Source organism: Agelaius phoeniceus, chromosome 2 (assembly GCF_051311805.1).
Source record: "Agelaius phoeniceus isolate bAgePho1 chromosome 2, bAgePho1.hap1, whole genome shotgun sequence".
NCBI classification, from domain to species: Eukaryota; Metazoa; Chordata; class Aves; order Passeriformes; family Icteridae; genus Agelaius; species Agelaius phoeniceus.
The window spans coordinates 99,889,050-99,914,044 of NC_135266.1; the positions used below are offsets into that span (position 1 = coordinate 99,889,050).

The 24,995-nt window shown below is 38.3% G+C and overlaps 1 protein-coding gene across 5 annotated transcripts in view; it reads right to left on the reverse strand.

Annotated features, from left to right (window-relative positions):
• Window positions 1-2,746: 2,746 nt before the first annotated feature.
• Window positions 2,747-24,995, reverse strand: part of ALCAM (activated leukocyte cell adhesion molecule) — a 115,284-nt gene continuing 93,035 nt past the window's right edge. For 3 of the 5 annotated variants that reach the window (XM_054628141.2, XM_077174397.1, XM_077174400.1), the window contains exons 7-17: window positions 24,817-24,944; window positions 23,063-23,192; window positions 17,389-17,501; window positions 16,403-16,538; window positions 16,194-16,327; window positions 14,605-14,737; window positions 13,876-13,914; window positions 13,613-13,730; window positions 11,649-11,705; window positions 6,674-6,788; window positions 2,747-5,069 (exon numbers count right to left, since the gene is read on the reverse strand). In XM_054628141.2, coding sequence (XP_054484116.2) covers window positions 6,701-6,788; window positions 11,649-11,705; window positions 13,613-13,730; window positions 13,876-13,914; window positions 14,605-14,737; window positions 16,194-16,327; window positions 16,403-16,538; window positions 17,389-17,501; window positions 23,063-23,192; window positions 24,817-24,944 — 1,076 coding nt within the window. In that variant the 3' untranslated portion in view covers window positions 2,747-5,069; window positions 6,674-6,700. Of the gene's footprint in view, window positions 5,070-6,673; window positions 6,789-11,648; window positions 11,706-13,612; window positions 13,731-13,875; window positions 13,915-14,604; window positions 14,738-16,189; window positions 16,328-16,402; window positions 16,539-17,388; window positions 17,502-23,062; window positions 23,193-24,816; window positions 24,945-24,995 lie in introns of all 5 variants that reach the window. The other 2 variants (XM_077174398.1, XM_077174399.1) reach the window with 2 other exon arrangements.

Here is a 24,995-nt window from a genome sequence, read left to right on the forward strand (position 1 = left end):
TGAAATTGAACATAGGTTTGTATTGAAAGAGGGATTCCTTTTTACTAGAAAAACTAAATGAGTAGAAGTCACTATATTTAAATATGATTTAATTTGTTACTTTTTAGAGCAATAGGATGTTCCTTCCTTCCCTCCACTCTCTCAAGTTAAGGGCTGGGTCTCATGAAATAAATGCTTTCATCATAACTACATGTATTGAATATAGGAAAAAAGATCACATTCTTAAACCAAAGACTTGTGCTGGCATTCCAGTACCTAATGATATTTATTTAACATCATTTTTAATGCTGTGAGTGACAGGAAAAGGGTTAGACGAGAAAAAAGGGCACAGTGGTGTGCCTGGATATCTGTTACAGAATTACAGTTGAGCTTTTGGAGCGTGGGTTAGATTTTTGTTCAATTTTCCCAAAACAGGGAAACTCCAGGGGACTCCAAAACTATGGATGCAACCACATAGAAGCCCAAGCAGAGGAAGCTTGGTATGTTTCTACCTTTTTTCCTGTTTCACAGTCTATTTCATGTCTCTAGTTGTGTTAAATTGCTGATATTTACTGGGTGTCCTGCAAATGAAGAACTGATGGTGAGGGCAGCAGAGAATCAATCTGTACGGGAGATGTGGCAATGAGCACAGGGAACAGACTCTGACAGAGGCCTTGGCTGTAACACCTGGTGGAGCATGAGAAGAGGCAAAACATCTGGGGGTAAACAAGGGGTGGGTGAGTGATGACAGAGGCACATCACTGTTTTCTCACTAAGAAACAAAATTTCCTAACAATTTGTCAGGCTCTACCTTTTCAAGCTGAAATTCATTACTACATCAAAGTGAATGCCTCGCTACTAACAGAATAAATGTCTCTATTTAGAATGTAAATGAGAAAAATGTATGAATTACAGGACATTTTAAGACTTGTGAGAGGCTGGGTGGATGGAGTTAGTCTTATTTTAGAAATTGGCTTTGACATAATTTGATAATAAGTAATAGGCTTAGTTTCTGATTCTCTAATAACTTGAAAAGCAGCAAATCTTTGCTGAATGTGTGAGCTGCATTACACATAAATGCAAGGCAAGGGGTGTATGTGGGGGGTTGGCTGCTTGGTTTGTTTGCAGCCTGGCTGCCTCCCTTCCTACAATGCTCTCCCTCCCTGGCAGACCACTGGGAGAAAGGGCTGAAGTGAGCCTGTATGCCAGCTTGAGGATGTTATCCTTTTCCAGAAGATCTTGGGAGCCCTTCAGGGGTTAGAAGCACATAACTGGAAGTTTTGTACCTCCTGTGCTCCCCTGGCTCCTTCTGCCTGGAGGAGAAACCTGCCTGAAAATGCTGTATTGGATGATTCTTGGAAACAAACACCTGAACGCAGATGCGTTCTTGTCAAAAGGAAACCCAGAAAACATTTGCACAGATGTGGTTGACACAGGAGGTCATGATCTCATTTCATATGTCACTGCTTAATCTTAGCTGAGATAATTACAGACATATGGCTGTCTAAATATGAAGTCAACAGGAAGATATCCAGCTACATGTGGTACTAGGAGTAAATCAGATTTAACTGCAACAGCCAGCAGCTGAGGCTATTAGGTGAATATCGGATATTCCCTGGCAAAATTTATCACTAAAAAAAGGACAACAAATTTAGATTTATTGATTCTTTGTATGTCTTTGTGGCCTGGTACCAGTATAGATAAAACTCACACTAGTCTCTCGTAATGTTCAAATAATGACCAATATAGAATTTAGAGTTACTTATTTGTGTATTTTTTCCAAGGCATGACAGGATGAAAACCCTGTGTCCAGAAAAAGTTGTAACATATTGCCTAAACCGTCTGGGTTGATGCTGGCAAATCCTGGAAAACACCCAGACAATGAGGTGTGGATGGTTTGTTCCCCTGGCCAGCAGCTGGGTCAGTGCTGTCCCTTGCTTGGGCTCTGAGCCAGCCCCAGCAGCACAGCAGCAGGAGGTGCAGTAAAGCCCTCCAGCAGAGGGTGGTCTGTAGTACTCAGAACCAGTACAAAATGTCCCTGATGCTTTTCCTTTTATAGTGCTGACCCCAATTATTTTTTTTTCTTTCTTTCCAGAAAGTCTCATCTTGTGGCCACACCATTATGACATTTCTGTAGCTCATATCCACTGCAGCACAGCTATAGCTTTGACATTATTGCTTCAGAGGACTCCCAGAGTTACTTGGGAAGCCCATATTTTGGCAGGATAGTGCCTTTGCAGCATGCAGTGAAACCCCCTGGTTGTTCCAAGCTCAGTGGCAGTTTCCTGCACAGCCATGAACAGACACCACTAATTACATTATTTCCTGACTGTAAAGCAAGAGGATGGGCTCTCCTCTATTGCCTCCTGTCATGCTTTAAACCATTTGTGAGCAGGGATTTGTTTTTCCTCCTGTGTGTAGTAAACTGAGGTTGAACTCTTGTGGTGTCCTTGCTCAGATTTGAACAGGGTCCCCCCAAATTCACTGCTAGGGTAATTATTTGTCCAGGTCCCAAGCAGAGACCTGCATGACGAGCTTTGGCAAGGCTTTGTGCACCAGCTTGTGCTGAGAAAGTGCTTGTGCTCCCCAGGTGCTGTGGGCCAGGAGAAGCCCCACAAGCCCACATCCATCACCCCATGACCTTTCCTGGGAGCCAGACTCCACAGGGGTGTATTTGCAGGACCACAGGCAGCAGCTCGAGCTCTGGGTGTGCACCTTCCCTTGGGCTCACGTGTGTTCTTGTAAACTGAGATTTCACACAAGCCAGTGAAGACATACTTCAGTTTTATTGTTGTTTAGGCATGGATAGAAACATTAATTCTTTTGCACTCTTGGTTCTTGAAACTTGCCTATAGTGAACTCGGAGCAGTGAAAAACCCAGCTCCTCGGATTGACGATTTAAAGTGCATAGGAGATCAAGCAGAATCCCAAAAGGCGAGGAGTTGTTTATATTCCTTTTTCTGTAGCTGTGAAAGTTGAAGGACTTTGTTTTCTTCTCGTTTGCCCTATATTCCCCTGACAGTGGTATGAAAATTTTCAGCCCTTCCCTATGCTTTCCCTTTGAAGTTTTCCCTATCTTTGGAAGATTCCTCTCTGTATTTAAGAATTATTTGTAGTGATATAAACAAAGAGAGGCAGTAGATGCACACTCCTTCACAGGACTCTGGTACAATGTTTCCCGTTCAGAGTCATGCCCACTGAATTTGTTTTTACTTTTACAAAACAAGTGTATCACTTGGCAGTGTTCTTGCACCAAAAGAAAAAGATATATTTATATATAAAGTAACTTTTTGTGTGTTCACGTTTTATTTTCGAAAAACAGGTGTTTAAAAATTTTAGAATTTTTTTAACAAAATTCTAAAAAGAAAAAAATCACAATATTTACAGAGATAACAGAATGGCTTAGCCATGCAAAACAAATTACTTTGGTTTTTCCCCCATTTTACTTTGGTTTAAATATTGACCAAGATTATAATTTTTTTTCTTTTTGCCAAATAAAACAGTAACAAATTAAAGTTTAGAGGCATATAACAGGATTTCCCTCTAATATTTTATACAGCATAGAGTTTATAGGACATCTTATGTATTTAATCCATGCCAATGCACTACAGGAAGCTTTTATTAAGACATCAGTCACTACTGCCCAGACATTTAACATTTTACAAATTTACAAGTAACAGTGTTTTCTGCCCCCTAAATAATGCAAAAGTGGCAAAATACATTTCCTAACGTCCATCTTTTTCTTTTATTTATTTATTTATTTTTGCCTACCAGTCTATAAAAACTTACTTTTTCCCTGGATATTTGTAAATGGAAACCTGATGTTCTGCTTACTTCTACTGTTCCTCTCCATCAAAGCTGCCTGTTACCTGCTTCCAGTAACTAACTTCCCAGATAAGATGAAACTTATCTCCCTTAAGTACAACTTTCTATTGGCCATTCACCCTAAAACCTTTTCTTATCAAGTACCATTCTAAAAATTCCCTCAAGCAAAAAACATGTTTATAAAGTTACAAACTTGAATGTAACTAAAGATACATAGACATTTCATTGTTACAATTATATGTACTGTTTGATAAATTAGGTACCAGTTAAAAACACTAAAATTATCTCAAGGTGCATTCAATATCTGTAGCATAGTTAACAAAAACACACAAAAAATATATATATATATATATTCTATTTTTGTGGGAAAAAAATGCAGCTTTGATATGATCACTTTTTAAAAAAAGTTTCCAATTCTGACTGGTATCTCTCTGAAAAGAAGAAAAGGTACAGTACTTTAAGGCAGCGAATAACATAAAGGAATCAAAACTAATCCAGAATTCCAGTTCCTTATCCTAATGCTAACATGAAAGACGACTGATAACCATCAATAAAATGCATGTCTTGCTCTAGAAGAAAAGGATTTTTTAGCCACCAGCTGTATGTAGGCTAGGAATTTTTCATAGTGTTCCTTACTATGTCTACAGACTTCTTCAGGGAAACTCTTTATTCCCCTTCTAGCTTGTTTAGCTTTGCATGGTTTTTTAAATGTTCACTTTCTTTAACAATTTAGTGTATTCTTGTCACAGCTGTCACCCTTCTGCTTTACCATGATTTCAAAGAATGAAAAAGGAGTTTGACATTTTCTTTAAGACAATCTTACACTCTAGGTACTTGCTACAAAGCAGAGGCTTCACTGATTACAACCAGAATCAGACATGTACCTGCTCAAAGGGTGTCATAAAAACAATTGAAATAAAACCATTACACTATACATCAGATTAACAGCAACTCCCAGAACAAAGCCTTACAGTGTATAAAAATAGCTACGTAAAAAATTTACATAAAGGCAAACAAAAAGAAATCTTCAGTGCAGACATTTACAAAAAAATATTTCAAACAGAACACAACATGGTGACCTATTATCATGGCTGTTGCCAAAATTAGTTTGTGGGGTTTTTTTAGCTTGAGATAATTGTGTCTAAAATCCTTTGAAAACCTGGTAGTATGATCTGCTTAATACTTGAACCATGAATAGCTGTCACTTCTTTGTATATGTTTAAATACAATCCACGTTCATGCTTCAATTGGTCTATATGTATTCTCTGAAAATATGAAAGATAAAGACAGTTAAATATTTTAAAATATGTTAACCATCATAACTACTCAGTATCTATGCTGTAAATAAACAGCTACATGAAAAGTACTTTCTTCTGCAGCTCAGTAAAGTAAACACTTTCTTTCATGACAAGAATCACTGTTGCAGTACTGTTCACAGCAAATCCAGTATGTTTGTCTGGTAAGTAATGGATTTATGTTCATTTCAGTTATGCAGATCTACTGATCTGAAGGAATACAGAGTAGAAGATGGCACCAAAGGCACATCGGGTGTTTACGCTGCAACTTTTTCAAAATCCAAACTGACTTGTTTTCCATCTTTAAATCCTTCCTAGGACATCATTTTGGTATTCCCAATTCCCTTTGCCAAACTAGTAAAACAGTGATATTGTTGGTAAAGTGCCTACAGCAATGCTGCATCTCTTTATACACTATGTAATTGCTCTGTATAATCCATTACATTCTAAATACTTAACACAAAACTTGTGGCTTGCATTAGAAAATTTCAGACAATACGGACATATTGAAATTATTGACAGTTGCATTCATTTAAAGAAGAAACCTTGTTATATAAATATGAAATATCATAATGCCACATAATTCCATATGCTTTAAACCCCTGCTACCTCAAGAAGGTATCCAGTGCTATTTACTTAAGATCACTGAAAATCAGGGCTGTCTACAGCTTTCCTGTGAAGGAGCTTACAATGCAAGCAACCCTGAATATGTAATACTCTCATTTTTAAGACTATTTGATGACTAACTCAACAAACCTCTATGGTTAGCTGTTTCCAGACTCTTGTATTAACACAGTGTTAATTTTAAATGACCTAAACTGGCCAGAAAAATGGTCTGAACCCTCCTTTGGGTACTAGGAGGAGAGGTGCAGCAGTGGTGTATGTATGTGTGAGCACAGGGTGGTGCTCTTGGTGCTCTGCAGTGCTCCTGCAATTCCCCACAGAACTTGGGCATTGGCCAGACCATTTGTAAACAGTTTACTTCATACAGATCCCAGTGGGGGAAACTTTCAAACCTGTTACTAATGTAAAGAGACACACAGTGTCTCTTTCCAGGATAAAACTGATCATAGTACAGGTGTGTGAAATCTAGACTAAGAGAATTGTTTTTTTCTAAGGGAAGGAAGTTTCATGACTTTATATTAATGATGGAAAAAGTGACCAAGGACTTGGAAACTGTTGCCTTCAGTAAGGGAAGAAGTTCCTGTAAATATTTCAAGTCATAACTTGAAATCTTCTGAATTCTATCTAAACATACTCTTCATATAAACACATACATACACACGAACTGTGGTACAGTATAAAATTTGTATTTTCATTTCCTCAAGAACATGCATTAAAATAAAGCCACGTATCAAGTTCCATCTGAATGTCAGACTTCTTTTTATATTTGTATATGAATTTCTGAATTCTTAACTGGCCAAAAGCTTGAGTCTGTCTGTCCTAAAACTACACCACAAAATCACCCCACTGCCTCACCTCTGGAAGGTGAGCACCAGACCAAGCTAGAGCTTTGATCACCAGAGAGAAATGGTGGACAAAGAGATTTTAATGCTGCAATATGAAACGCTTACCTGGAATGATGACTGACACATTTTCTCTTAAGTTTCAGATTTATGATTGTTTTCCTCTAGTTTTTTGTTTTCTTCTATATTTCCAAGATCTTTGTCTACATGTTTTGATGCTGTCCTACAATGTAAAGGAAGGTCAATTTTTTGCATGTCTACAGCCTTTTGTTCCATACTCATATTAATGACACTGCCTCCTCCCCTCACAGTGAACAGAAAATTTTGACAGTTCTGTCCTGAGCAGAGCAACAGGTTTGCATATGTCTGTAAATAGACCAGTGACACCAGATCTCCCACTGCTGTGAGTACCACAGGAAATATTACAGCAGGACTCTGTGTGTTGATCTACCTCTTGAGGAAATCAGAATTATTCTGAGCTAGCAGACATTCAGTAAGGTTAAACCAGTTGTGGAGATCCATGTTTCTTGACAAAGTAACTGTGCAGCTTGTTTCAATAAACACGAGTCTACTTTAAGGCATACTAAAGCGTTACAAGTGTGGCTGAAATATCTTGATCAACACAGCAATCTTTTGTGTATTTGTAGTAAATGACTTCAGAGCCCGTGCCAAACGGAAGCTCTTCAAATGTGAAGAAATTCATGAAAATTCTGGCACCACTGAAAAAAAAAATCTAACTCTCACTTGTAGGTCTGTGTTAGCTATGACTGACAGGCTTTGGGTAAAGATGAGATTGTGTAAATGTTTGAGGGGGGGAAAAAAGGAGGTATGCCTCATTTAAAATAGCAGGTCTTAATGCAAGTAGTGGCGATGAATTAATGAGTTAAGTGCTTAGTTTAGCTTAGCACAATAAAACCACTATGCCATTCATTTAATCTGTGAGAAGCCTCACTGTCTGCCAAGGTGAAAGATTCCTGCAGTGCTGTGATAACATTTTGAAGGCCCCAGTTTTTAAAATGTAAATGGGCAAATATGTTTGAGTGGGACAAAGTAAATCCCTTGTGTCAAAGCAGATTATCGTATCCGTATTTTCTCGGTAGATAATTTGCTTCCCCTACAGAAAAGTATGGTCCGCTGTGACAGACTGGTGCATATGCTCACCCTTGCTTCAGGGCACAGACCCGGAGTGACGCTGACTCGCAGAGTACAATGAAGACACAGGCTGGGCAGTGGGACACGTCACGCTGACACCATGCAGGAACGCACGGAGCGGAGCGGGATTGTTGCTGGAGGGGCGCTCCCGAGCACATCCTCCATCTGAGCAAAGGCTGCACCCACTCCTGCCCTGGGCTAAGGACCCTGAGCAGCGCTGCTGGGGCAGCGAAGCTTCGTTCTTGGCTCTGAAAAGCTCCTGGGGCAGCGCACATGCACCTAACACCTCCCCAGCTCTGGGAGCGATACTGAAATGCTGCTCTCCATCGTGGGGAGGATGGGATTCTGGATCCCAAATCCCACAGGCTGCACTGAAAGGGACCCCTCTGAAATCTTTTCAGTTTTAGAGGAGGTCATTTCCTGAGGGGCCACAAGTTTTAATATTTTAAAGCTGCATTATCTTTTGCTGTTGGTTTAGGGTGCCTCTTTTATGTCTGTCTGGACTGTGACTGACAGGAAGGTATCATGCTGAAAGCCCATTTACTGCAAAGATCTGAGCTCCTCTTCATTACTGGCAAATTTAATTTTAAAAGTGCTGAGATAGTATTACAAAGTAACTTGTTCTACAGTGGTAAATTTCTATTGCACAGTAACACTCTATTTTCCCTGGTATTCAAAACCTGAAACACATGACATGAGTAAAAGGGAAGGATATGAAATGCAATGAAGAAGAAAATTCAATGCTTCGGTAGGGACTGACCTTCTGTGGGCTCAATAACCTTTCACAAATCTCTTTATTCCTAACAAAAAAGAAACAACCCCTCAAAAAATCCCTTGAAAACTAAAAAAGTTTATAATTTAAAACATGTTTGGTTTAGGTTGAGCAGATAATTTGGCTTGTTCATGTGGCTAAGGAGTCTTTTCCATAAATAAGTCTCACAAAATCAGACACAATAGGGGAAGAGATGAAAAGCTGAAAGAATCTGGACTCAGGCAATTACCTGAGCTGAAGTGAGTTGGATGTGAGAAAGCAGTACCATGCACATCTGTCCTCATATAACTGCTAATGTCTGCTCTTGGAGACTGGATAGACTATTGGCATGGCTCACTGGGATCCTTTTTTTTGGCCTCTTGTCACCAGTTTTACAGTGCCCAAATCAGACTGAATCTCATATGACCTGACTCTTAACAGCAGAGAGAACTGTCTCGTCTTTGATTAGGTTAAAAGCATTCAATGACTAACATCAGGAGATCCTGCAATGAGATCAGGTTCTGATTTTTAAAGTAATCTATTTTAATTTATATTCAGTCAAATCAAATGTCACCTTTATTTCCCTAAAGCCACACTGGGCAAAAATGGGAGACTTAAAGGGCAACACTAACTTTGAAAGAGGCAGGTGCTCCAGAACTCTTTTGGAGGATGTTACAAACCACTTGCTTGAAACGAGAGCAGCAGCAGTTTTTCATGTCTGACAATCAGATGGATTTCGATTCTCAATGCCTGAGACTGAAATGCAGCCATTTATTTATGATGGTTCAGTGATCCTGCTGACCTGTTTTTTTGTTCCCCAAATGCTATTACCAAGACAGAATTACCACCTCAGCACAAACAATGCTGCAGCCTTTTTTAGTGCTATCTAAACTGTGTCATTAAGAGAGGCAGGAGTTATTTTGCTTGGAGGTGTGGTCCCCAGGCAGGGCTTTGCCAACAGCAGAGGAGCAGCAGCCCCTGGCACGGCACCAGTCCCAGGGCTCGACAGACGTGCTTGGGTTTGTAACAGAAATGTCTCAAAACATGGGTTCCATCACTTTCTGAGGTGACTTCAGGCACAGGACAAGTGGTCCTTGTCCAGCTTAACATTCAACAGCAGTTGTTCCTTTTAATGCACTTTTTCTGTGCATTAACTCCTGCCAGCTTGCTCCATCTGCAACTCAAGATCGACTTCCTCATAATATTTGAGTAGCTGGGTAATGGAGTCTGAACATATAGAAATAGTCCCAAGGATTTGCCCAAAAGGGAAGACAGCTCACTTTACCCAGACCTGGAGCACTATCACACTGTTATTATCTACAGCTCCACAAAAAAAGCCCACACCTTTGATAGTGTTGTTCTGAAGAGTGAGAAGTTGGTTGTATAAATATGAGCTTACTCGCTCTTCTTTTTTTTTTTTTCCCTTTAAACTAATTTGTAAATCATGGATCATTCTGAGCTCTTACTAAAATTATTACTCGTATTTAATATTTATCTATGCTTGCTCTTCAGGAAAATCATTATCCTCAGGGAATCCTAATCAAAATCTCTCTGTAAGTAGTACCAAAGTGAGATTTTTAGCATTCTTTGGAGTGTGTGTGCTGTGAGGCCACTATTTTCATGGATCTTGTTCAGATACTGTTCATAACATTGTTTGTAATATGAAGACCATTTTCCATGATAATTGTTCTGCCAGCTGCAGTGTAAATACAGACTACATATAGGTGACCCAAAAATTGCTGTATGGTTTTAATTTCTGATCTCTTTTAATCTCACAAGTCTAGGCCTTGCCCTCAACACTATTTAAGGAAGAAAGTGTGCAGTGCTGTTTGTCCTTGTTACCCAATCTTGTGGTAATGACAGGTAAGATATACACATCTGTGTAGTTCTGGGTGCTAAACCAAGGGCCATGAATTTCCTTAAAGCTACACTCAACAGCACTGTTGCAGATGATTTTCTAGGAGCAAATGGTTTTATACATCCCAATCTGGACTGGCTGCAACCTCCTTATTTACTCCAATCTTGCTTTCCACTTCCTCCAATTATTTTTAAATGTCCATCAGTAGGAAAACCACAGAGATATTAGAAAAATATTCCAGTCATCAAGAAATGGGTGACTGTTTTTAATTTGTGTCACTTTTGTATTAGATTTGCATTATGAGCTGACACTTTCAGAGATATTTGGTAACTATGTCTTTTCTCTGAAAGGGAACTGAGTGAAAACCAATACAAATGCTGAGTCTTGTTAAAACATTGTGAGTTTCTTACATCTTTGGCCCACTACATCTGACTCATATGCTTGTTTGATATGAAGTATCAGAAAAGCAGAACTTTTAAGTTTCAAGTGTTCACTTTCAGAGATGCCAATAACCTTTGTCATTACTGTGACCTAAAAAACATTCTAAGAGTTCGATGTGCTCTGAGTGTGAACAACTTTAAGACTGCTGCTGTGATTCAGCTGGCTCAGCAGAAATGATGTTCACTGGATGTTGAACCAGTTTAGTGTTGATCTAGCCTTATGTGACTTGAGATTTGGGCACCTCCCAACTACAGGGAAAAAAATGGGGCCAAGGTCCAACTACAAGCCAACTTCCATGACTAGAGAGCAGGGGACAGGGTGTTGAGTGCACTATTTTCTTTCTGAATCTTTCATTTCTGCTGTACCTCAGCTTTTTCTGGCAAGGTGAAAATTTCATATACAAAGCATTTGCCTAATGTGGGTGTCCTGCAATCTCTTAACTGACGCTTGACACAAAAAATTTACAAATATTCTAAAGTGCTGAGTTATATTCTCTTCAGTATAGATTAGTTTACAACATCCTTTTTGGAAAAAGGAGAAATCTGCAGAGAACAACTGTTTGGCCTTCTGCTCAGATGAAGGAGAAACAAGGCATGCTGGGGTAGGTAGCCTCAACTCTTTATTCAAGAGGAGGCTGGATGCAGGATGTGGAATACAGATGAGTCTCTGATTTATGGGATAATATTCACACTGAAAAGAATATGTGGCAATAATCAGCTTTTCCATCAAGTGAAGCTGGGGCAGTGAGTAACTGTACAAGTGATTTATTGTGAATATACTCCAAGGCTACAAGTATAATTCCTACTTAGTGTGGATGACAAGACAATAGAAGATTATACAAACCACAACACCAATAACAAAAAAAGTAATGTTTTTCTTGCCTCGGCAGACTTGGAAAGTTCTGTGCTGCTGCCTTCTCAGACTTTCCTTTGGCGTCACTTTGGGGATAGAGATTAGGTGAGTTACTGGTCAAGGGTGGGTTCAAAAGATAACTGCTACCTGCTGGCCTGGATGGAGATGGGGGGGTTCTGTCCAGAGGTGTAAGTTGCTTTTTGCAAGGTCTACTTTGATTGCTAGGCTATGATTCATAAAGAAAACTTTGTCAGAATAGGTACTGACATTCTGCTTGCTCCTGCAAATATGGTGTGCAGAAAACAGGGAGGATAGCAACAGATCAATTTAAAAATATACAGAGAACAGGAAATTGTCAATGATGATACATCAATTAAGGGGTTTGCAAGCCAGCAACCATGTGTCAAATACAGAGACTATTGTTTAACTATAAAGGCATTTTTGTTTCCAGTGAACCTGTCTAATCAATTCTAGGTCTAACTTTTCCTCTAAGCTTTAGGAAGAGAAGCTGAGCATGAGGAAAAGAATTGGTGTCCATTTAGATTATGCCATATCCTATCTTTGAAACAGAAAAAATTGTTGTAATTCATAATATCATCTCACGCTATATTCTATGATTCCTGTCAGCTCTCCCCACACTACTCAGTGGTGCAAGAAGAGATATTTTACCTTCTCTGCCCTCAAACCACCTCATCCAAAGAAACCCAAAGCAATGTACCACAGGTTCATGACTCCACATTCACACATTCGAAAAGGAATGACAAAGTTATCTTAGACATTATTGCAACAGTAGCAAAGTGTGGGAGGAAGAGCACTATGTTGTTACTTTTAATATTTTACAAAAAAAAGCATAAGCTTTGGGAAAAAAAAACAAACAAAAAAAAACATATAGTATCCAAGTGTGGTTCTGTGCATGGGTAATTTATAACAATTCTATATTTGGAAAACTTCAAAAACCTGATCAGTTATGGTTGAGCCAAAGTCTTTATATATTATCCAAAAAAAAGAGCATTTCTTAGCAGATGGAGAATTCCTTGTTGTACTTTCACATCAGTGAAAACACATTTGTTCACAGTAAAATCCCACCAGTATATTTTAGGTTTCATTTGGTTCAATTTTAATGGAAGATCATACTAAAACCAACTGAACTTTAGGACTGCTTTTACACCTGTACTGATTGGAGCAGGTTATGCACAGCCACTTAACCTCCCCTGCTCAGAAGCAGCTGTGAGAGCTGTCAGACAGCAAGGCTGCTTCTGACTGCCCTCAGCTCTCCCTGGAGATAAAGGTATGGGGGCAAGAACAAATGGGGCACACAGTAATAGCCAGCCTCAAAAGGATGGAGCAAAATGGTCACTTCTTGACACCTTCCCTACTATTTTCAGAAGTGAGCCTCTGTGACAAGGAAGAAAGTTGAAAATGGAAAATGCTGTTCTATGCCTATGATGTATAAAACCTGGACTGGGATGAGAGCTCCTAGATTTTTTCAGCAACAGAAGCTCTATTTTTACCAATTTTATTTCAGAAACCTCAAAGAAACAAGTAAGGATCTCTCCTCTCCCTGAGATGGTTGAGTCTTATTCTGTGTGTTATTCCATTTTCAAAGGAAACAAGGTAGCCAATTTCTAAATGAAGGCAGTTTCTAGCAGCAGTACAGCCAGACAGACTTCCACACATCAAGTTCCACAATTAAGTACTATATTTAGATGCAAGAGTCAGCACAGACTTGGCTGTCAGGAAACAGGACCTCATTACTACTATGATCTATGAAAATCTCAGAACCCCACCTCCAGGAGATGAGTCCCATTAAGCATTAGGACAAGCCAATCAGAGGTGCCAAGTTTCCTTTTGCTATCAAGTGCACCTACTGTAACAGCTTTTCCCCACTCCAGAAAGCTGGAATGCTGTCGAGGAAGGAAAACAAGTAAACATACATCTCTTTGTATCACTGTTCTTTTTCCAGCTTAGTATAAAATTTTCAAAAAATTCTTACTTTGATTTCTTCACATAGAGCCAGTAGACAACACCTGCAATCAGAGCAACCAGCAGAAGACCGACCACAATTCCCACTATTAGCTTTGCCTGGTCATTAACCTTTTCACTATTGTCATCTGAAGCAAAGAAGAAAAGTTAATGAGATGACCTATGATAAAGTAAAGCATTGCAACATTTCTAAAGAATTTTCACCAGAAACAGAAAAAGGGATTAGAAAGTTAAAAAAAGGAATAAAAAAAAGAGAGAGGAAACCATACATACCACCTCTGTCCTCTGGCTCGTCATATTCTGGAATACTTACTGAAATGAAAAATGTTAAAATTGAATTAAAGACAACACAGACCTAAAAATCACCTTCAATTACCTATCTATAGCAATAACAGAAACTGCAACAGTGTTTTCCAAGCAAGATATTTAATCCCATCTTTAAATAGAAGTCTTTCCTTTGTAATTATACTATATACATTAGAAGAATCTTACTCTAAACCTGTAATATTCAAGTCAGAAATATTTCTGACTGAGAATTTCTGTCCTACCTTTCCATAGCTTCTCACTACCTTTCATCATGATATATTATTGAAGCCCAGTATGGCTGATTTCTATTGTGAGTCAAGTCATACCAATAAACTGTAATTTAGGGACTAAGAGATATTGTTAATTTTGTAATAAATAAATATCTCTGTCTAGTAAATGAAGTATTACTTTGCAGTATTTTATACTATTATGTTGTACTATTATTTTGTAATATTGTTTACTTTTGTAGCTAGCCAAGAAAGTCATGAAGACTAAGTGGCTTATTATAGAAAGCTATCAATAAATTTTATGTACTACTGATCCAGAGTGGATTTACAATTGCTTGACTTAAGACAAAAAGGTTAAATATCTTAGTGTTAACATTACTATGCAGTCCTACTCTTCATTTGAGTGTGATGTATGGGTACTTTATGAGAAACTGTAACTTTAAAGAAATTATCTTTAGAGGACACTCACTAGCAGAGACGTTCATGGAGGTCACAGTCCTTTCTAGCTCATTTTCTGCAATGCAAGTTAAAGTTACATTTTCCTCAGGAGCAATTACAATTTTACTGGAAAATTTCCCATTAACATATTTTGTCTCCTCTGTCTGAAAAGGTGAAAAATGAAGATTAGTATCATTTAAAAACACAAAGAGCAATACACGCATCACTTGTATTACACAGTGAAAATGGTCAGAGGGAAATAACTTTCAACTAATATTTCAGTTTTCCAAACAATAGCAAGAGAAATACTACATTGTTTTATTAAATGATAATGTGAATATTTGAAAGAAAAAGCCAAAATATCCAGTTATAGATAGCATAGTTTGTGCTGTAAGACCAATGATAAAAAAGTTTTTTTCTGAAAAATTAACAACATTCTGTAATTGCTTTTAGTTCAAGTACTTAAAAAAATATTCCAAGTGAAAAAATTCTTAAAATTTCAAACTTCTAAGGTATAATTTTTTCCATCTTGCTGTTTCTCATTTATGTCACTCTAAGGGGAATAATTGTTCCAAGTTTTCCAGTTCCCAGCTTTCCACGCTATTTCCCCACCAAGCATTATTTTGCCAAGCTACATGTGTCTAGTAGCACCTACAGTATCTGTACTGTAATATCAATGTGTTGTTCCTTAAATTTGCTGCACATCATTCTTGGATTAATGCAACACCTAGAGAAAATTATTTGCAATCATTTATATAGCTTCAAGACAATTCCTGTCCTATACCTGCAAGTAAATGGACCAATTTTGTCAGCTACACATAATTTCTGTAGCTCAAAGCAAAACCTAATGAAATGTAATGGAATCTCCAGGAGCACTCTACATTCTCCTTCCAGCCACTGACTGTGGAGAGGTCTCATTTATTTCTCCTGCTAAGGCAAAATCTGGCAATGCTTTTCATGGGATTTGGTAATCCATATAAAAATACTTCAGTTTGCATATTTTCCAGGTATTTTCCCTGCTATATATGAGTTCTTCTTGTTTATCCCTCAGGATGAATGCATAATCGTTCTGTTTCCAGTGAGAAACAACAGGTATAACCATACAAAAACAACCACAAATATTAGGATAAAAGCTGAAAAGCACATAAAGAACTATAATGAATGTAATTTCTGATTCACAGATGTCAAATTTCATTACATTTCACTCAGTTAATGCCTACATCAAGTGCCCATTTGCTTTCTAAAGTAAGTTCTACAGTTCCATCATTATTTGCAAATTCTTTATGCAATGGCAAAATCAGCACATTACCCAGATAAAATGACTAAGTACCTTCAATTAAAAAAATGCATATTTCATTTGTAACCTTTTCTTTTTCCTTCCAGCTTCAGCTTGTAGCCAGTGGATCTCCTTTGCTACCACCTGTTCTATTCAAAAAGGCTTTATCATAAAAAAAATCATCCATGTAAGTACGTGGTAGCTACAGCTACCACTTAACCTTCTCCTACATAAACAAAAAAGACTTTTCTTCAATCTCACTACCTCAAAAATGTTCCTTGATTTTAATTTGCACTTCCTATACAGTAGTTTTTGGTGAATAAAGTAATAAGAAAGATACTTGCTTTATTTAGGATGCTTCCGCTGCCCGTAACTGTCCACTGCACTGCTGGCTTGGGGAAACCTTCCACATGGCAGATAATTGTCTTAGACATTTTATTTGTGTTGGTTTTCTTGGTCATTTTGATTTGAGGTTTTCCTACAAGAACAGTATAACAGTTAACCATTTTATTTAAAATTAACAATTAATAATTGTAACCATCTGCTTGCTTACCTTCCACAATAAGTTTAAGTGTCTGTCTTTTCCTCAGTCCTTCGACCTCCTGTAGAGTAGTTTCACAGACATAGTTTCCAGCATCTTGATACTGAAGACTTGAAAATGATGGACTTGTTTGCATTCTGGTATTGTCCTGATAAAGTCAGGAGTTAGAAATGACAGAGATGGACTCACAATAAATTAACCCCTTAATGACTACTATCAACACAAGTTTTCACATGCTTTGGAAAATTAGAGCCTCACTTTTTTAAGCTGTTTCCCCATTAATAAGTACATTTGAATATACAACATGAAAAGTGGAAACTGATGGAGATTTATAGACGCCATCTCCTTTCTTCTTGAACAATTTTGCTTTTAAATCAAGAGCACAGATGGGATCAGTTATTAGCTCTGAGCTTTTCTAGTAGGTTGGCCAAGACCATGAGTGATAAAACATTTGAGACACAGGTAACTCTCCTCTAGGCCAGGCTTATGAGATCAATATATGCTCATAAACAACCATTAAGCTTCATTACTATAAGTTTCAAGCACTACAGGTTTTGTATAAAGCCACCTCTTCAATAGCTACATTTTTCACCATCTAACCTTTCAACCCTTGCCCTTTTGTTATGTTTATCAGAACCAAGACCAAGCAAACCTCTGAAAAAATGCACCAAAATTACGCTAAATGGGCTTTTCTTCTTAGAATAACCTTATTCTCAAAGGGCCTTGTATAGACCATTTCACAGAAGTTGTATTTGTGTTACAATATGCCTTAATTCTCTCCATTTGGAAGCTGAGCTGATAATTACAGTAACTGATTTTCAGTCATCAATGTGAGTAGATCTCATTTTAACCACATGCGTAAGACCCATTTTAACAATATTCTTTAAAAAGCTCAATGAACAACTTCCTTCCTTCCTTCCTTCAAAAACACTGAAGTAGCAGCAGTAACATAAAGAGGTGAACACCCAGATGAAGTGTGAAATAGATGAATTACTGACCTTTATCCAAAACACAGTTGCATTTCTACTAGAAGAAATTGTGCATGACACAGGCAGGGCCTCTCCAATCTGTTTTGTGACTTCTCCACTAGGAGTAAGCTGCAAATCCAGATCTGGGATAGAAAGAACATTTGTAAAAAGTTAATCTCAGAAAGCCTGGCCCATTTCAGAGGCTTATCAAGAAAAGAAAATGTGACTAATTGCACTCATTAAATTCAAGATTTCATTTCTTCAATAAAATTCAAGTCAATTTTACAAGGAAGGGAGATGAGAGAATTTTTCTAAAAACAGGCATTGCAGAACATTCATATTTTTGCTGTAATTATAGGCTAAAAGGAAAAGCAAAACCTCACTAATCACTAGACAAATGGATACTTTTTTCCACCTTGTTCTGCTGAAAGAATGACAGAGTAGGCACAATAAGCTGAAGAAGTACTTCACATAACAGTATGTGCACCTCAGAAAGGGATGCACGGAATGCTGTGAGGGTAGCTTACTATGGGCCAGGTAGAAATGCATCTTCAGGGGAGGACTAGTGCAGGTGGGGACAGGTTATCCTACATAATAATTGTGGAGAGAATAGCAAGGGTCAAGGGGTGCCTTTCTTTGGTGTGATAAAACTAGAGGACTTTCACCCTCAGAATATGAAGGGGATGAAGAAGGTCAAAGAGGGTGTATGAGACATGATACTGATTGAAGGAGTGAGAAGTCTAAATTACAGGGTTGGGGAACTGCACATGAAGCCCTTTATTTGTTCTTATTTGTGACTTAAAATGCCACTTTTGTGTACCTCGAAAAAGAGTCCAAGCTCTGCCTGACATATTTAAGCTCAAGGGAAATTGCAGTCAGGGACAGCTGTGTTTGACACAAGGCAGGGTGAAAGCCAGTAACAGAAACATCAGGAGACATTGCTCTGGATTTTTCTTGTTTAAGGATTTGGTGGGCTGGTCATTTAAAAAAAAAAAAAATTAATCCTACAGTGAAAGAAAAGCAGAGTTTGCCAATCTTTATTTTGCTTCCCCTCTGACAGTGCCTTGCTTGTAAGCCAAGCTGCCTGACTGAATGACTATCACAGATGTGCGCACACACACAAACACATGCAGTCAAAAGCACGTGACTTCATCTCACCATGACTTCATCTCACATATAGTACTTGCTGGAAAGGGGCTGCAAAGCCTCCTTTTGGCTTTTAAGCAGAGCTTAAAAAAACACTTGAGACAAAAATAACAGTGGAGGAAAGTGAGTTTTCCTTAACAAAACAGTGAACTTCACTACTGGCTTCATTCAGTGGTTACCCTGGGAACACCATCGTAATTAAAGGTGGAACTTGAGGGAACAACTAGGGCTCAGCCTGTACTACGGGTCTGCAGCATTATTATCTGTATTACAAGCCCAATGTCTTTTCTGAGAGGTCACAAGAACTGTACTTTCATCTGTGAATGAGTCAAAAATCTTGATGAGATAAAATGGCATCTTGTTTCTGTATTCCTATGGGGATTTCCTATCCTCCCTCCTGAAACCAGTAAATGGAATCCAACTATTCTCCTGTGGCTTCCAGAAGAAAAAAAAAAGAAATAAAATAACAAGACTCCTCCAGTGAGCAGTATATAGATTTCGATAGTGTATGGGATGTGTTTCTTCTAAAACACATTCCATCAGGGCAGAGGGTGGCTGAAGAAAAAGCTATTATTTTTTTTCCCTCAAGAATTTCATTCTACATGTACTTAAACCTTTTGATACGTACTTAAACCTTTTGTTCTTTGAAGTAAGATAGCACCTCAAACCTAAGAGATCACCAAAGGCCATTCAGAAGGCATTCCTCTTATATTTCCCATAGGAAGCAAAAATTCATGGAAGTTTTTGCCTTCATCTCACACAAGCCTGACACTGAGCCCAGAGAAATCCTTCAGCCCAGTCTTCCTGCAGGGTAGACTGACTGTGCCCTGCTGGCCCCTTTGTGTGGTGCAACTGGGACTACAATCCCTCCCACACTGCTCTTGGTTGCTATAGCAGTTCAGGAAAATGTAGAGGGCATGAGATGAGCTACATATTTCAGAGCAGTGTTTATATGACTTACAAGGCAAGACAGAATTAAGCAACTGTTTAACATAGGATCCCCTCTAGAAGCTCTACGTGAACAACTTGATTTAGCTTAATTTTCTGCCAGTTTATCTGTAAGGTCCACAAAGTAATGTGATGTAGTTATCTTAACCTCTCTACTTAATAAATAATCTCACTTTGGTACAGAAGTATGAGGAGAAAACATTTTCTTGCATATAGAAGATTATCAAAACCAAATTGTTGTCTCCATTGCAAGAAAAACTTTTCCGAGAGAATTTTCTGTACATTTCATGTTTGGCTTTGAAATGTTCTTCAGAAACAAGCTCCTCATCAGGCACCATTTTCAGTATATGCTAGCTCTTAATGTGGTCTCATTTGAAGTCTTGCATTGATTTCAGTGCTGTCTTTGCATACCAAGTAGGGCAGGGAAGAGACAAACAGTGCATTCTGCACGTATCACCACATCATGCGAGAGAGGTATGGAGTTAAAGCGGGCAAGACTGGAGCACACGTTTCCGTTTGGAAGCTGTGGCACATCTAGGACACACTCCCAGCATTTAAAGGAGGCCTCTGATGGAATACTGTGCTGCATTTGGGAAAACTATGCAGGCACTTGTTTGTTGTCTAAACTCCATAAATAAACTAGCAGACAACTGGAAACTTCTCCTAGTATCTTGAGAATAGATTTTTCCATGCAACATTCAAAAGGTGACTTCCCCTGTATTTTCAATGGCTTTACTGAAAGACAAGACAAGTCAAGATAAGGCTATAAAAACATCTATAAAGAAATACAAATGCTATACTCCTAAGACCTTAAATTTACTGGATGGCTTGCAGAACACATTTTAGCAGAAAGGAAAGCATCACAAAGAGGAAGTTCCACAGACCTACTTATTCCACACTAGGTTTTATGTGCAGAAACAATTACAGAATCATAGAATGCTTGGGCTGGAAGAGACCTAAAAGATCCTCGGCTTCCAACCCCTCTGCCATGGCCAGGAACACCAACACTAGACCAAGCTAGACCAAATCCCCACAGCAACAGATAATGAAATGGCACTGTGGGTTGAAAGTTGCTTCTTTATAGCTGAGGGAAGAAATACTTGTCCTCTTCTGCTGGGTGCTTTCTTTGCCTTACCCAGGGTGTGCTTCTACACCTCTGTAAGTGGCTGTAAACAGCTTTTGCCCTGGTCCCCTGCCTGCCAGTTTTGCTCATCTGACCCTGGGCAAACTCACTGAAGAAACAGAGCTGGCAGAGAATTTACAACCTCTGTGAAAAACCACAAATCCACAACATCAATCCTGCTCTGTTGCTGCCTCTGTAGAGGGACAAATCATGCCAGCCATGAGCACTCAGTTCTGCTGGACTTTAAATTGGGACCTGGCTGCACAGATCCTGCTCTGAAGGCCAAGAGCTCAGGTTGTACAGTCTGTCCTTTATGTTCCATGGATAAGGCAGGGAATCTTTCATCCCCCCTCGATTTCCTTCATAAATAATTTCCCTAAGCATTACGGGTAACTCTGATGCTTCAATGTCAATTTTCAGCATTCTGTAAGTCTCATAATTTACAGTCAACTTGGAAAAATGGAGCTTGGTATTATCTACAAAAAATATTTAAGGATTATGGCATAATAATGTATTTTGATACCAGCAAGAAACTTTCCCTACATAGACACCAAAATAAATCAGTGCCATTATAATGCTTAATAAAATTGGTTTGGGAAAAGACACTACAGTTGAAATTTAACAAATTACTAGAAATAGTTTCTCTAATTTAAATTAATTTTAAATTAATTTAAATATTAAAATTAATTAATTAATTATCTTAAAAGGATTTTAATTAATATTCTATTGCCTGCTTTTTGTTGTGCTTGTGGTTGTGTTTTTTAAGAAGAAAATAAAAAAATCTAAAATGCTGAGATTGGATGTGAAGAAATGAAAAGCCCTGACTCCTAACCAAGTTTTTTTAGTGTGCCACCACAGAGAGGAATATTCATCCATATAAAAGGTGAGCAACAGAACAAAAGAGGGAGAAAAGGTAGGAGTTGATAAGCATTAGTAAGTAGTATCTGAAGGACAAACTGCAGAAATGCTTCAGACCAGCATCAGAAAAGACAATGAAGTACCTTAAGGATGGTGCATGGTCCGGACATTCAGGAATTACAGAACTACTCCAGGCCACTGCACCTCATTTAGAAAAAAGGCTTTATTGCAGATAGAGGTATTTTGGAAAAAAAATGAACTCTAAGTCAAGTGAAGTAGTAGGGTACTGGAGTGCAGCTCTGAGTTCTGAGTAGCTGTATTAGCTGCCAGCACTGGGAAGATTCATGTCTAGAAATTACATGTTTCTCTGGCATAGCAAAGCTCTTTGAATATGCGGACAAAATGGAAGACACAGGAAAATAGGCTTGTTAAAAATAACTTTGAGCTGAGAAAGCCATTTTTTAGAGTAATTATTTACGAAAGTAAAAGTAGACATGCAACAGACTTGGAGAAAAATCAAAGGGTTGGTTATACCACAGCAAAGGAACCTTTGCTATCCAGCAGTGAAGAGGCAGCAGCACAGAGACCTTTTCAGGTTTTACATGCCCAACTCTTGGCAGAAGAGGTGGGCAGGGTAACAATGGATGATCTTATTAAAGGCAAAATATTCATTAAATATAATAGCGTAATTAATCATGTGTAGTGTAATTAATCAATAATCACCAATATATTATGCATGTATTGTACCACTTCCATGAAAAAAAAAATTCAAAACCAAGTATAGAAACATGAAGTTTGTTTTAATGTAAAATATAACTACAGTGGAAGCCTTTAAACTTCATTATCCTTCAGATCCCTCTGAACCTGTCAACTACTGTTGATACTGTGAAGACTACAGACAATCAATGTTTTTAGGGGAAAACTTCTACCCCTGGCGTGAGTTCTATTTAACAGCCTCTGATAGTATAGCAGAATTTGAGAGAGTTCTTGCTCTTGACTTCTGCATAAAGAGGTCAAAAGCAGCTACTGCTTCAATGGTTCAACCAGTTCAATGGCTGCTTTCAAAGTGTTGCTGATAGTGTGACTAAACAGTATCCAGCTAAAGAAAATTTACTGAGCTCTGTAGCTCTCATGATGCTGGAAAAAGTAAAAAAACCCAACCTTTCCTATGTGAACTTCCTAAGTTACTTTTCTAGGCTCCTTACACATTAACCTCATTAAGGGAATGGGAACTTAACTACGAAGAATGACCTTCAGTGATATTCCTGTGGATTAGTTTCCATGTTTGTCTACATCCTAAGGCACAGCTGGAAGAAAGTAATTTGCCCTATATACGTTCACATGAGCAAAAGATAAAATAACAAAATTCTCACCATATGTGATGGTGTAATAGAACCAAACACTATCCAAAGTTACGGGAAGTGAAAGGATCCAGCCAATGAATTGAGAAAGTCAAGATTTTCAAACAGAAATATATTAGAATAAATAGAAATGACTGGACACACTTTTAAACCAACACTTGACCTGTAGGTAACTGCACTAAGCTGCATACACAAAGCAGAGAAACCATCCCAGGAGGTCCAAGATCAGTTTGAATCCTACCTAGGAGTGCAAAATGCAATTACTTACAGTGCACAGTGATGGTGGTCGAGTCCATCATGCTTTTGTCAGTCAGAGAGCACTTGTATTCTCCTGTTGCATTTCGTCTCACATCTGTCATTACGTAAGTATCTGAGCTTCTTATACCTTCTGTTTCTCCCTGTAGGTGGAAAACAATACATTTACTGTACATGGGCCTGCTAAACCCACTAATTTTTGTTGAGGATTTTTTTTTTTATTATAAGGATGGTGAAATACTCCAAAGCATGTATAGACATGGCATCATTGAAATGTAATTACCTATTAATTAAAATAACATTTACTTCCTGCATGATAACATTATTTTAAAAAACAGCTACAATCAAGAGCTTACTCTTTTAATTGAATGACTAACTCATTTTAAGAGGATGTTACAATACAAAATTTAAAAGTTTAGCCAAAAAAAAAACCAGTTTACTAACAAGTATTGCAGAAATCAAAACAACAAAACAAATTGTATTTCTAAGTCTGGTTCTGATATATTCAGCTTAGGATAAATCACGAACTGAATTGTACTGCATTGCATGTTTTTGAACAGCACAAGCACACTGGTGTTTTGAATTAGCCAGCAAATGCTGCTTTACCGCTGTCCAGTTCCCCAGTTTCCCCCTGATTACAATCTTAGATCAGCTTTGAAACAAGCATAGAATGATACCCTAATTCCTATCTCTGAACCCAGAAAGAGATTTATAATACCTGTGAGCCTTTCAAAGAGATCACCCACTGCAACTCTCCTTGAGAGGAAAGACCAGTATCAGGCAGCAGGGAGCCCACAGATAAGACAAACTCGGGTGTTTAGCTCACTCACTGTGATAGCAGAGCAAGGAGAGATACCAGACACTTTTTCACTGGCATTTAGTGACTTTCTAGGATGACTCACTGAATCTAAATGGCTGTTCTGAGATAAGGACTTCAGCTCCTAGCTCCCTTGCTCTCTCCAACAATTCAAACATGCCAGGAGTCCAGAGTAGTGATGATTATGTTCAGAGGGTGACATGCTGGGTTTGAAATATCTGAAAGGACACCACTTCTTTTGGCTACTCGCAAGAGCAGCTCTGCTCAGAGCTGCAGCAGGAACAAATAAGGCATATAAAACAGGAGTGGGAAGCAGGACATGGGAACAAGGACCAGGAGTCTTAGAATATAAAGCCACATCTGTCTGTGGATTTCACCAGTACTAAGAAGATTAATGGTAACAAAGCCTTTATTTTTCTCAGTCTGTGTCTTAAGCATTTTACAGATTTGTTCTTCTGTGCTGTCATACACATTATTTTTTGTGTTGTTAAGCCACCAAACAATTAACTGAAGAAAACAAATTGCACAAAGATTAATCTGTGAAAGTCCAAAAAATAGCTGAATTAATTTGCTGTACTTTCACTGCTGGATCTGTGTTATGACACCAGATGAGATGGTTTTCTTTAAGATGCCAAACTGCTGTAATCAAAACAGTTTAATAAAATACCTGATAATGGGAAATAAAACCTTGTAATTTTTAGTAGGTCTAAACTCCTGCAAAATTTGGGTGGGCTGGGGGGAAGGAGAGTTTTTTCAAAAATATTTTGGCAACTGAGGTGAGGTGTTCTCAGAGTGTGATATAATGGTCAATATATAATTCTGCGTTTGTTGCATGGAATTCCTTTCTTCATTTGTTACAAAACCACGGTAGACACTGACATGTAGCAATGTCTGCAGGAAGGAATGATACAGAATATTTCACTAGGCAGCGACAGCAAGGCAGGACTTACTGGAATGTAAAACAGGAACTCCTGTGGAGGAGGATTGCCATTTCCTGAGCACTTCAGAGTGATGTTATCGCCCTCTTTAATGGTACTACTTTGTGGCAGCACTTGAATAGTCACCTTCTCTGTTGGGTCTGTGAAAATAATGTACATATTTAATAGCTTCAGCGTAATCATACAGCAAC